Here is a 13,398-nt window from a genome sequence, read left to right on the forward strand (position 1 = left end):
CAGATTGTACATATGTACTCCTGGTAAATACTAATAACATTGGAAGCACGACAACTTTCCAAGTGCAACCCATTTAACGCTTCCTCACCCAACAACCAAATACTAAAGCCCTAGTGGCTTTCTTCTCGCAATGACTTCACACGAGGGCGAAGTGCCTCACCGCACTCTTTCGAGAATCCCAACATACGGCAACAATCCAGGGGAAATAGATCCAACGGATCTGCCCCTTGGCCAAGTCAATGATGATGCCAATCTCGAAGAGTACATTGTGGAAACGAGGACGGGAAACATCATAAAAAGCGTGAAATCCAATGTGACCGATAAGATGGAAGATTGGAAGCTGGTTACCTTTCGCATCGACGACCCTGAGAACCCGAAAAACTGGTCCAAAGCAAGGAAGTGGTATTACACAATGGTTGTCGCCTGGACATGCTTTGTTGTGGCCTTTGCCAGTGCTGTCGTTACTGCTGGCCTAGAAGGCCCTTCTAAGGATTTCCACGTATCGGAAGAAGTTTCACTCCTGACAGTCACTGTATTCGTCATTGGCTTTGGTGTTGGTAAGAATTATCTTTTTCAATTCTGCATAGCCCTTTCGTTCAAAAACCAGACTAACTTGAGAATTCAAAAGGTCCAATGGTGTTCGCTCCCTTATCCGAAATGATTGGACGACGACCAGTCTACGCCATAACCCTGTTTATCGCGGTGATTTTTGAAATTCCGTGTGCTGTGGCACCTAATATCGGTACATTGATTGTCTGTCGTGCTATTGATGGAATAGCTTTCAGCGCGCCCATGACTTTAGTTGGAGGAACATTGGCCGATCTGTGGAAGAATGAAGAGCGTGGTGTTCCAATGGCAGCTTTCAGCGCAGCGCCTTTTATTGGGCCAGCAATTGGGCCCTTGGCAGGCGGGTTTCTCTTCGATGCTGCGGGCTGGAGATGGCTCTATTGGATTCAACTGATCCTCTCCGGTATTGCCTGGGCTATGATCACTTTCACTGTGCCAGAAACCTACACTCCAGTGTTGTTGAAAGCGCGCGCGAAGAAGTTACGCAAATCCGAGGATGATCCAAAATACGTGACAGAACAAGAGCTGGATCCTCGATCAACAGGGGAAAAGCTCCGAATTTTCATGCTCCGTCCATTCCAGCTACTGTTCATGGAGCCTATTGTTTTGTTCATTTCCATATACATGTCTGTTCTTTATGGACTTTTGTACATGTTTTTCATCGCGTAAGTGCAGTGACTTTTTTTCCTTTTTTCTGAAACCCCCAATATACTAACATGCCATTTTAGATACCCAGTCGTTTACCAGAGGGGAAAAGGGTACAGTCCCGGAATTACTGGCCTCATGTTCATTCCTCTAGCCTTGGGAGTTGTTGCTAGTGCTTTCTGCGCTCCTTTGGTGAATAAGCACTACATAGGCCTTTGCCAAAAACACAATGGCAAGCCACCAGCAGAGGCACGCCTGATTCCAATGATGTTTTCTTGCTGGCTGATTCCTGTTGGCCTGTTTATCTTTGCATGGACCTCGTACCCCCGTCTCCATTGGATTGGACCGGCTATTGGAGGATTCCCTGTCGGCTTTGGCTTCATTTTCTTGTACAACTCTGCAAACAATTATCTCGGTACGTATAATTTTTCTCCTACACCTTGACGATCGCCTAAACTGACTCTTGAATTCACAGTGGATACGTACCAGCACCAAGCCGCATCAGCTCTCGCAGCCAAAACATTCTTGCGATCGATGTGGGGAGCAGGATGCGTCCTTTTCACAATCCAAATGTATAACAGATTGGGCTACCAGTGGGCCAGCTCGCTTCTCGGCTTCCTTGCTCTCGCCTGCTGTGCTATTCCTTATGTGTTTTACTTTTACGGCGAGCGAATTCGTCGACACTCGCACTTTGCTTATTGTGAAGACGAGGAGACAAAAGCAGTGCCGCCCGAGGAATGATCAATTGGTGAAAGAAGATCGATACGATAATAATCAAGGAAACAAGGTGTTGGCGGACGTTTTCTTGGAGATTTTGATGGGGGCGGACTTTCGAAGAATAATGAGGAGATATAATACCATAGATTTTATATTGGAGTTCCGGGTGTTGTTTGATTTCAACCATGTATTTTCCGTTTTTAGCGATTTTATAATAGAGGATTAATAGTTCTAACTTCCATAAACCAAAACACGTCTATACTGATGACGTCACCGCTCTAGTTCTGTCAAACTTTGGGATGTACCTGGTCTTCTATCGATGGATTGGCTTTGGCTGGAAACTCCACGCCAGAAAATAGTTGCTTGAAGATATTTTCAGCTATTGCGAACCCATCGAGAGGTCTCCTCTTGGGGTGGAAAATGCTTTAAGAACAAGTATCTCACGGTTCCGGAGTCTGGATATCATTGATCATGCTCCAAATTTGTAAGATCTACTCACTAAGATATAGTTTCATGAAAGGAGCGTCGTCGCAAATAAACTATACTCTTCTCCCTCTAGCATCAAACATCAGTCTTGTAAGTACTAATCAAGTGCAGCTCGGGCGGAGGGAATTTCGCCGCTCCAGAAACCCATTATGATTTCCCCTCCAAATAAACCAGAGACATCGGGAAAGTAGCGGTTTTTGTACCGTGTTTCAATCTCATGATCTACCTCATGTTGACGTCGGATTTGAGCTTTAATGATATCCGGATCGTCAGATTTGGGCCCAGAAAGTTCGCTGTATGGGGCATTGCCAGTAACTAGCTCGTATAGTGTAGATCCCAGGGCAAAGACATCGGAGGTTTCAGTGTTGGGAAGTTCATAATCTCGTGGCAGGCAATGTGATGCTTTTTCGTAGCCGAGTGCTACGTGACCAGAGCATTGCGAAGCGTTGAAATCACCGAGTCGTACATTCAAATTGTTGTCAATAAAGAACTGCCGTAGAGCAAGGTCGGAATGGATCACACCACGGCTATGGATAAACTCAACGGATTCCAAGATTTGCTGGTACCATTTAGATCGTAGCTCAGGTTGTATCAAATTCTTCTGGCAATAGTTCACAAGGTCACCATGCGGATAGTACTTGATGTCGATAAAGTTTGATATGTCCTTTGATAGCCATTCAGCAATCCGTGGATGAGGCCCCAGAGTGTCATAAACCATAGCCTCGCGGAGTATAGGTTGCATGTCTTCTTCACTCTGGCTGCGAGGGATCTTTCTGATAATTTCATTGTCCACAAGATATACTTCTGCAAAAATCCCAATAATCAAGAGCTTGTGATTATCCGGGCATTGGGAGGCTCGTCGAATAATGACGTTGGGTGGTATATTTTCTGACGACCGGGAATCGACCTAAATTATGAAATCAGAAAGAGTCACCAAGCATTGTGACTTCCACTTACAGATTTCAAGCGCTCTTCATCTTCGTGATCCTGATGGTCTCCGTAGAACATAATTCAACAAATGGGCGTCTAAGCGGCCTCAGGACGAAACTGAATATATTTGAGGCGAAGTGCCAAGTCGAGCGCCATATAAACCATCGATGCCAATGTCGTGTGCTTTTCATGGTTTGAAGGAAATAAATAAGTTATCAAGGGAACAATAATAATGATATGTGTAACCAGCATACAAGGTTTGCAATGTTTGCAATACTTGCGCGCAGACATAGTCGGCAAATTCAATACTAGCTTGTTTGCATGATTTTAATGGATTAGATAAATATTACAAATAAACCTTGATTTTTTTTAGAAAAAACGAATTTTTATTTAAATTATTTATAGCTTTTATTATCTTTAAATATAGATACCTAGGAAGGAGGATCCGGTTAGGGCTGCCTTAGTAAGCAGAAATTTGACAGGAGTCCCGTGCTTTCCCGATCGGTCTTGGCTGATTGAAGTTAATCGCGTCGGATAATTCTTATCGACAGCCTCGACAACTACGTACATAACCACCGTCAATCGTTCTCATTCAACGTTCCGCTGACCACCTACTGCATGGCTCATTAATTAACCAGCTCGAAGTCCTATTAATCCACTACTCCATTGGCAGTTACGTCGATCCTTAAAAAATGATTGTCGTCATCTTTCTTGCGCTATCCTAGAGTCGATAGTATTATGCCGAGCTATCGATCTTTGATACCACGCCTGACTTCATGGAGTCCTTCTCTGCATCGCCGAACCCAGACGGCGTCGGTCCAGCGTCGTCTACTTCGATTTCGGATCTTCCACGGTCGCAAATAGATGCGATCATCAGGACTAAACGCAAAGCACGAGAACCCAAAGCCTGCTATCCCTGCCATACACGAAAAGTCAAGTGCGATCGCAATCTGCCCTGTGATGGCTGTGTGAAACGCGACCACGCAGATCTGTGCTCTTACGAAAGACCGTCGAAGAAAAGACACGCGACTCCCAGCCAGTCGTACCTGGAAAATGTCTCGGAATATTATTCAAAAGAAGCGACCCCATCGATGAGAATGTCGAATCAGGATTTGCCTGTGAAATCAGCCACCATAGAGACGGAGTCGCCAAATGGCCCTCTTGAACCGCAAATTTCAATTCCACGCGAAGATTGGGATAATGTGTGCAATAAGTTGAAGGAAATGGAAAACACCATATCTGGTCTTCGAAATGGCCTGGAGCAAGTTGAAGCAGGTAATAGGTCATCAGCTATAAGTGACCCACTGGGAATCGATACAAATCAACGATCCAACCGTGAATCTCCCGAGCGCGAGGGTATTCATACTACTCACATGTATGGTGAAGGGACCGTCCATCTTGGTTCCCGATCGGTCCTAGCATATATTTTGAACAAATCCGGTTCTCTTCAAGCCCAAACTCTTCTCGAAGGTGGTCTTCTACCAAAACTTGGCTTGGACAATGAGACCGCCACATACCCGTTTGTTGACTTATGGTCTTCAGACACTTCGTCATTCGATGTCAATGCAGTTTGTAGTGCTCTTCCAAATGATCAGCAGATTAGAGAGTAAGTACGCCCTTTTCCCCCGAATCAATCAGTCAATCGGACTCACTCTAACCCAATTTCTGCTAGGTTCTTCTACTTCTATAGAGATATTGCAGGGACCCTTTATCCCGTTCTTGTGGATGTCCCTGGATTTGAAGAGAATCTAGAGACGTTTCTGCAGAATAGAGCAGCATCCGGGGGAGGACTGAAAACTCAGCGACATTTTGGCATAAACCTAGCTTTCATCGGATTGCTCTTCGCTGTCTTGGCGTCGGGCTGCCAGTCGTCCGATCTCCCTGCCAAGGAGAGGGAACTGACATCTCAGGTCTATGGTACAGTTTCTTGTTATTTGACACTGGTTTCAGAACCATTCTTACACATGATAGTTTGCTGCTCTTACCAATGCCTTCGCATGTGCAACTTTGTCTCACAGCCGACCCTCGAGGCCATGAAAACACTTTTGATCATCGGAAATGTCTTATCTTATAATATGAACCCGGGGGTTTCTTATGTTCTTCTAGGTATAGTTGTCTCGCTGTTTCTACATTCTTCTAATACTAATTTTTTTCCAAGGCATGACTATTCGCATGAGTATAGCTTTAGGACTTCATGCTGAATCAAACCGATTTGATTTTGCCGAACGATATACTCGGCGACATATCTGGTTGGTTTTACACTTGCCTTGATCATCATTGGATACAGCAGGCTCACATTTTTTTAGGTGGTCTATAGCATGGCAAGATAGCCATTTCTCCCTCTCCTATGACCGCCCATCCACCGTGGCGATCAGCCAACCTGAGATCGCCGATAGAGCAGATGCTCAAGCTGGAAATCGCGATTACTTTGAAACCATGTGTCGAATTATATCTTTGACTTTGGAGGTTGTCCGAGAACGTATGGTGACACCTCACTCCCATATGAGCTTCAAGACTATCCAAGCATACAAAGAAAGGATACAGCAAGCAATGGCAGATGCCGATCCGCATTTACGGGACCGCAAATATTGCCGCTCGCCAATGCACCATTTAGAAAGACTGGCTTTAAAAGTTCATTTCTCGTATATCACGTCAGAACTCTGTCGACCAGCTCTTAAAGCTGAGGCAGACAGAAATGATCCCCTTTTCCATAAAGTGCGAGAGGATTGTGTGGACAGCCTTGTTGGAACAGTGGAATCCTACATTGAACTCCACTCATTCAGCACTCACGGCTCACGCTCGTGGATTACTTTGCAACGTGCTATCAGTTGTGCATTCCTTCTTGCTGTGATTGATGAGGGCAAAACGGAGCCAAAAGTACGAGATCTTCTACACCAACTGGAAACCATCATAGCAGAACGTGCCAGCGCGGAAGGCGAGTTCGGTGCAGATGGAATAGGCAACGAAGGAACAGCGTTTCCGCAGCTCGTCGGAACTACTGCTAGTTACGCTGATTCCGGCACAGCTTCCGGGGCGACAAAGGCTCACTTATCGGCAGTAGAGCCGCTGCAAGAACCGCGGTCGGCTTCTATTCCGACGTTCGCACCAGTCAACACCCATACGCAATGGACAAAACCGCTCATAAAGTCCCTTCGTGCACTACAGAAACTAAATATTGCTTTTAGCGCATCTCATGGCTCTCGTGAAAACGGGGACAGCAACAGCTCATACGGTGTCCAGGGGATACCGCCAGCATCAGCTTATACACAAAACGCATCGAGGCCGACAAACAATAGCACCACGCCGAATATAGGGTCATTACCACCTCCCACGCCAGAAAGCTCAACTAGCAGCGACTGGGCTTTCCCCGGCGTGTTAGATCGTGCAGCGGAATATATCCACCCTCCATTGTGGGGTTAACTCGCACCGATACATTATTGTCATTTTTCTTTCTTTCTATTTTTACTACTAGCATATTGGTACACTGGGTATATGGCGTTGATTAGATTGAAAGGTATATACATCGTAGGGGGCGGCACTTGTGTTGTTTCTCGGCTGAATATATCTTTTATACATGTATGAGTTGTCATCTACATTTAAGAGCTTTTTGGGGGGGTTTCCCCAGATATCAATTCAACTCGATATAGCGGTCAGTTTAATCCCTAAAAGGGAAGGGCGTCTTAGCACTAAACGGTCTTGGCAAACTCTAACCCCGTTTCCACCCATTCGCGGGTCTTCGCTGAGTCGCTGACAACGTCGTCAACTCGTTATACCGAGAAATAAAACGCGCCACAACAAAAAAGTAAGAAACAAATGGCAGCAAAACGCAATCGACTCTCCGATGTCCAGCGTAAAGCGATACGTGAGTGGTGGTTTAACCAGAATCCTCGTCCGCACCAGAAAGCGATCGTGGGGTGGTTTTTCCAGCAGTATGGAAAGAACGTCAGCCAGTCAAGCATATGCGACTGCGTAAGCTCGAAATATGAATATCTCGATAAAGTGGATGCGTCGGTGTTGGCAGAAACAAGACCTGCGTACCGTATACGCAACTCTCACTGGCCTATTTTGGAGGACAGGTTGGCCCGGTGGCAAAGGGACTGTTTGGATCAAGGGCAAAGAGTTACGGGGGATATGCTCATCGAAAAGGCAAAGGAGGTATACCCCCAAATACCAGAATACCGGGATAAGCAGCCACCAGAGTTCAGCAGTGGGTGGCTTTCGAGATTTAAAGAGCGCTACCTACTTAGTACGCCGCGGAAAAGCTCTCAAGCCAAATGGAAACGAGACGAGGCTCGGAGGAGGAATATACCGCTGTCAACAGCTACTGCTACTACTGCTGCTGCCGCTGCTCCATCGCTGCTAGGGTTTGATTCATTACCGGAAACAGAGCCTACAGGAATTCCATCGTTAGTTTCGCTAGACAACATGGATCCAGAGCTAGAGCGAGTTTCGATTTCGCGGCCATCTCATAGACTGCCAGTGAGTGAAACACAGCATTCATCAGCATTAGTATCGCAATCTTCTTCACAGTCAGCTGCTATAGACAGTGGAACCGTGGATGCAACGGAAGAAATACTGTCTATGCGGATTTTATGCCACGTGTACAAGGATGAAGACATCTATTGCATGAGCGAAACCAGCTTACTGTGGAGAAAAGCCCCTCTGCCGTCAATACAGAGCGCCCAAAAACAGAACAGCAGACTTTCCTTTATTATGTGTACCAACCACACAGGCAATGATCGACTTCCTCTTTGGATCATAGGGAACACATCTAGTGCCCGTTCCCTCAATGATCTTAACATTGAAGCACTCGGTGGACACTGGTGCTCATCAAAAAAGGGAGCCGAAGTTGATCCACCTCTGATGAGGGAATGGCTGCTCAAGTTTTATGATCATATCGGCAAAGATCGTTCTATTTTACTTCTCCTTGATAAAAAGGTTGCTAGCCATACTTTGGGCCTTGAGCTGGCCCCTCCCCCGGCAAACATACGCATTCAATGGCTACCTCCTTCTTCGGGTAGTACTAAAAGCCCCTTTCAGCCTTTTGACCATGGTATCAGGCATGGTCTGAAAATGACATATCGTAGACAATGGCTTCAATACATCGTCAAGAGCAAAAGACAATCAGCTGACCCGTTTGCAACAGTCAGCCTTTACCATGCTGTTCACTGGGCAATCAACGCGTGGCTTTCTGAGATGTCAGGTATCTCGATCCAAAAATGTTTTAGCAAAGCCATTGGAGCGACGAAAAACACGATTTGTGATGGACTTTTGGAGTTTACAGGGCCGAGCTGTGGAGCCTTGTATGACGAGACGCACAGGATATTTGTGAAGAACCACCAAGATATTAGGGACTTTCACGCGTTTTTGGATCTGGAAGATGGGAGTAATGCGGATGTTGGCAGACAACAGAACATTTCTCGTCAACCGATGCCTGTAGAGGAGGAGGATGAGAATGAAACAGCATCGATGCGTATTCCGACCGTTGAACAAGCATTACAAAGCGTTCAAATATTGATGTGCTATAAAGAGTATCAGAGTGGTACGACAAGGGACGAGATGAAGGTATTGGAGCAATGGAAAAGGGACCTGGTGGCGACCACGCGGACTACATGACTTCAATGTTGAAATAGACACCTGACATGTTTATTTTTAATAATAATAGTGAATACTGCTTAATTGTATAGTTATCATCCAAAAACTGGCATTTAAACGTATACATTGCGCCATGCCATGCCATGTCCATGCATCCCAAGTAACAGACAGCCTCCGTCTTGATATCCAATGCGCCGCCAATGCTCGCTTTTCCAATATACACAAAATCCCGCAAAACAATCGGAGAAAGAGAAAAAAATCCGGCTAGCCCGCAGGATTTCTGGCTTGGACTCTGCGGGTTGGACTCTGTCGATTGTTAATCGGACGTGAACCACCCCGGCTTCGGTTTTCTGGCGGTTCCTCGAGCTCCATCTCTTCAGGCAGGGTTGTTGGCTCCAGGGGTTGGGGCTGCTTCTCGGCACGTCGTGGCCGTACTCTGGCGAGCGCATTGCCCAAAAGACCTTTAGCCTGTGTGTCTAGCTCCATTTCAACAGCCTCATCAAATGTGCCCGAGTCGACAACATTATCTGTCCAACTTTCTCCCACGTCCAGCTCCTCTCGGGGCCGTGCTTTATCTTTGCCGCGACCAGCACCAATCGAATCATGTTTCCCCCGACCTTCCAGAGTCCATAACTCCATGGCCCTAGATAGGACAGTTCCTGCGATACCAGCACCTCCGGCTGCTTCGCCACCGCTTACGCCGAGCACTCGAACTGCCTCATGCAAAACCGTGACAGCGTCCAGGGTTCGACCCTGTTGTAGGTAAATAAGACCACGCGATGTTTGAAGTGATCCAATCAAGCCTCTGTCTTCGTACCCAGCTACCCCTACTGATGTGGTAGTGACGCCGCCAATGGTGGTGCTATATCCCATGGAACCTCCTCCAGCGCCAACTCGGAGGCACTCATCAAATTCAGCGAGGGCTTCCTCGAGGTTACCCATTCGGCGTAGTGCATGTCCCAGATTGGCGCGTGTTGCGACCCATGCCCCAGGATCGCATTGCAAGGCTTCTGCTAGCCCAAGAGCCTGGCGAAAAAGGCCAACGGCGTCTCCCAGCTGGGCTTGGTGATACAATACGACACCTAGTTCGTTGAGTACCAAGGGATCACCGCCTAACGATGGAAGCCCACTGGACAATGTACTGGGTATTGATACTGCTTCTCCGGATGGTGAGCCCGAAGACATAGTGTACGCTGCACATAGGTATTCATGTGCAAGGGACATGTTATTGAGCGCCAGATGCTGCATCCCGAGGAACAATTGAGGAAGATGACTTCCTTGAAAAAGCCGTGCTGCGGTGCTGTAAGCGGCGATGGCCTGGTCATGCTCTCCTTCTGCGGCAAAAGTGTGAGCGAATCCAATCCAGGCCGGGGCAGAATGAGGATCCAAAAGAGAAGCCTTGGAGAAGAAGCGACGTGCTTCAGCAATTTTGGCAACGGAGAGATAGTATACTCCAATAGCAAGATAGGTGTATGATTCCTCTGGCGCATTATCCGCCAATGTGTGGGCCAACAAAAACAAAGCATTGATAGCACCTGTTTCGTAGAGGCAGGCAAGATGAAGTGGATAAACTGATGGCGAGTGTCCCAGATTTTGACTTGGAACTCTTGGGGAGCCTGTTACGATGGCACCTGTCTCCGGTGTTGTGAGAATGGATGACGTGAGCTCCAGAGCTTCAGTGAAGCGACATTGTGTATAGAGTGCCTCGGCGCGGGAGAGAAGGATATCAGGGTTGGTGGCAAGATTGTAATGTGTTGAAAGTGTCTCGGTCGCATCGGAGAGCGTAGCAGGCGATGTATATTTGGAGAGCCTTGTAGTGTAAAGCATTTTGACAAAATGAGCAGCCTCTTGCGATGCAGAGGGATCCGAAGGCACAGAAATTGAGTCGAAATCTAGGGACTCCAAGAACTCGAGTTCCTCTGCCGGAGACATGAGAGAGTTTTTCATTAGTTGATCAAATGCCTCGAAACATTGAACGTCAATTCGAACAGCATCTTTGTAACAGTCTCGTGCGCGGTCAAAAGCGTTCTGCTTGGCATAACAGAGTCCGCGCAGGTAGCACATGGCTGCCTCAAAACGCAAATTGTTCCCATCTTCTCGATCCTGCTCCTCACTCCTCTCAAAACGTTCTGCCTTTGAAGAAGCCGATTTTCCATTCCGCAGAGTAACGTGGCTGTGCCCATTCAGATGTTGTATTTTGCGCCGGCTATGACCTGCGCTGTGGATGAGGTGTGTTGGATTTTGTTCTCCGAGTACGCTCAACGCCGAGTCGAATTTGTTCTGCTTTAGATAGCAGTGTGCAGCAAGGTATCTGCAGGATGTGCTCCGCGATATCAAGTCCTTGCGAGAAAGCAGAGTCAGTGCTCGTGTGTAATTGTTGTTGCTGAAGTGGACCTGAGCCAGCCAAAATGCGTCGGTGTCGCTGTCTATAACGGTTGTCCATGGTCAGTACAATTTGATACCAGATATATGCGAGGAGGAAATCCCTACTAGTCAGAGCCAGGATCTTATCCCCAACATAGACAGCAGTTTCATTCTGGCTCCGATTGAGCGCATCCTGGCGCCAGCTCCGGAGGAACTTTTCCATTGTTTACCGCGAGCGCAGGTCATGCGAAGGATGCAGGAGCGTAAGCAGATTGAAAAGTATGCATTTGGCGATACTCGAAGAATGCTTCAGACCAAAAAAGCCTTTGACGCAGGAGCCTGAATGCAGTCCAAGGTTTGACTGCGAGCAACCAACAACTAAAGAACAACAATGACGAGAGCTTGTTTCGCCCAGGCGCGACGCGGCGGGATAGTGGACTATCGGGCAGTGGTCCGAGCGCCGAGCCTCTCACCTATCGCTCGCTCGTTCGTTCTCCGCCACCATCCACCACATCTCAAACAACCCAACGCTCGCAACACTCTGGGGACTGCTTCTCTTGTGAATACTGCCTTTTGTCAGATACAAACCTTTTCTGAATTTGACAAGAAGCGTTCTCTGCGGTGAACTCCGCCTTCATACACCATGTCTGAACGAAAAGTGTACGTCGTTCCGCATTGCGATTTTACTACATTGGAAAAAAGTCTCCTCCGGACGATACTAACATATCTTAGATTGACCAAATACTACCCACCGGACTTTGATCCGTCTGCGATCACGCGAACGAAAAAGGTTCCGGGTGCGAAGGTCAAGCTCTTGACGGTGCGCCTGATGGCACCTTTCTCTATGCGCTGCACCAGCTGTGGTAAGCTTGAACATGAACCACTCACTATCTTTTGTAGACCGTGTCGCTAACTATGTTGTCACAGGTGAATATATATACAAGGGCCGAAAGTTCAACGCACGAAAGGAAACGACGGAGGAGAAATATTTATCTATAACCATCTATCGATTCTATATACGATGCACAGTATGTTATCCGGCCTCTCGTCGCCTCTTCCACCCATGCCTTTCTATTATGCCTGATTTCTAACCTGAATATAGAGATGCTCCGGTGAAATCACATTCAAAACGGACCCTAAGAATATGGACTATGTCTGCGAACGAGGCGCAAAACGAAATTTCGAGCCCTGGCGCACCAACGCTACCAACCACCAAGACGAAACCGAGCAAGAGGTCCTCGATCGCCTCGAGCGCGAGGAAAACGAAGAACGCGAACAACTAGAACGTGACAAAATGGCCGAACTCGAAGAAAAAATGCTGGACTCTAAACGCGAAATGGCCGTTGCAGACGCACTCGACGAGATTCGTACGCGAAACGCACGCATTGAACGAGGCGAGGCTCGAGGGGAAGAGGTTGCTCTAGCCAATGTGGTAGACGAAGCTGACGAAGCTCGTCTTCGGGCCGAAAAGGAGGATGAGGAGGCTGCTCGTCGGGCTTTTATGACATCGACTGGCGAGAAAGTAAAGCGCTTAGTCGAGGATGACGAAGCAGATCACGCCGCCGCCGTCGACGACAAACCGAAGAATGTCACACCTGCAGCGCCATCTTTCACGAGAACGAAAAAGCCTAAAAAGCCATTTTCGGCAGGCTTAGGGATCAAGAAAAAGACGTCTCTAGTTTAATTTTCTTTCGCGTTATTTCTTCAATCTGGATTCGCTCGCGGCGTCGAGCTCGGTTTAGAAAGTACTGGAGTTGCGTTGAACTAGTAGTCAAATGTGATCAATATCATTCGATTTTTAAAAAAAAAAACTTTATAGATACATGAGGTATTATTGAATAATAGAAAAACATAATAACATCAAATTCAAACATGGCCACATGAACATTACACAAGCCACATGAAAGAAGATAAAAAAAGTCAAAATCAAATATGGGCATAAAAGATTACGCTTTGAAGAAGTTCGCCGGTACCCATTGCCTAAACGCCATGCTCAAATCAGAGCTAAAAACAGGCCTCGCTCATGTCGCACATATTCAATGGACATATACAAAACTAAAAATCATCACGGGCTAGGATAAAACACCCAAAACA

The 13,398-nt window shown here is 47.0% G+C and overlaps 5 protein-coding genes across 5 annotated transcripts; 3 read left to right on the forward strand and 2 right to left on the reverse strand.

Moving 5' to 3' along the window:
- Positions 1-130: 130 nt before the first annotated feature.
- Positions 131-1,953, forward strand: TRUGW13939_10816 (uncharacterized protein; the record flags this gene model as incomplete). Its single annotated transcript, XM_035493926.1, has 4 exons — positions 131-557; positions 629-1,232; positions 1,296-1,627; positions 1,688-1,953. 4 exons carry the CDS (start codon positions 131-133, stop codon positions 1,951-1,953), a joined length of 1,629 nt encoding a protein of 542 aa, XP_035349819.1.
- Positions 1,954-2,512: 559 nt separating this feature from the next.
- Positions 2,513-3,423, reverse strand: TRUGW13939_10817 (uncharacterized protein; the record flags this gene model as incomplete). Its single annotated transcript, XM_035493927.1, has 2 exons — positions 2,513-3,322; positions 3,373-3,423. 2 exons carry the CDS (start codon positions 3,421-3,423, stop codon positions 2,513-2,515), a joined length of 861 nt encoding a protein of 286 aa, XP_035349820.1.
- A 656-nt stretch (positions 3,424-4,079) lies between these two features.
- TRUGW13939_10818 (uncharacterized protein) lies at positions 4,080-8,961 on the forward strand (the record flags this gene model as incomplete). Its single annotated transcript, XM_035493928.1, has 6 exons — positions 4,080-4,951; positions 5,018-5,262; positions 5,317-5,451; positions 5,504-5,594; positions 5,652-6,755; positions 7,149-8,961. Coding segments are annotated over 6 exons (4,260 nt in total), but the record flags the coding sequence as incomplete, so codon positions are not given.
- Positions 8,962-9,204: 243 nt separating this feature from the next.
- Positions 9,205-11,527, reverse strand: TRUGW13939_10819 (uncharacterized protein; the record flags this gene model as incomplete). The annotated part of the gene is made up of 2 exons (XM_035493929.1): positions 9,205-11,366; positions 11,431-11,527. The coding sequence occupies 2 exons, from the start codon at positions 11,525-11,527 to the stop codon at positions 9,205-9,207; spliced, it is 2,259 nt and encodes a 752-aa protein (XP_035349822.1).
- Positions 11,528-11,947: 420 nt separating this feature from the next.
- On the forward strand, positions 11,948-12,988 carry TRUGW13939_10820 (uncharacterized protein; the record flags this gene model as incomplete). The annotated part of the gene is made up of 4 exons (XM_035493930.1): positions 11,948-11,964; positions 12,037-12,167; positions 12,232-12,332; positions 12,407-12,988. 4 exons carry the CDS (start codon positions 11,948-11,950, stop codon positions 12,986-12,988), a joined length of 831 nt encoding a protein of 276 aa, XP_035349823.1.
- Between the last annotated feature and the right edge of the window lie 410 nt (positions 12,989-13,398).

Source organism: Talaromyces rugulosus, chromosome VI (genome assembly GCF_013368755.1).
Source record: "Talaromyces rugulosus chromosome VI, complete sequence".
In the NCBI taxonomy this organism is placed as follows: Eukaryota; Fungi; Ascomycota; class Eurotiomycetes; order Eurotiales; family Trichocomaceae; genus Talaromyces; species Talaromyces rugulosus.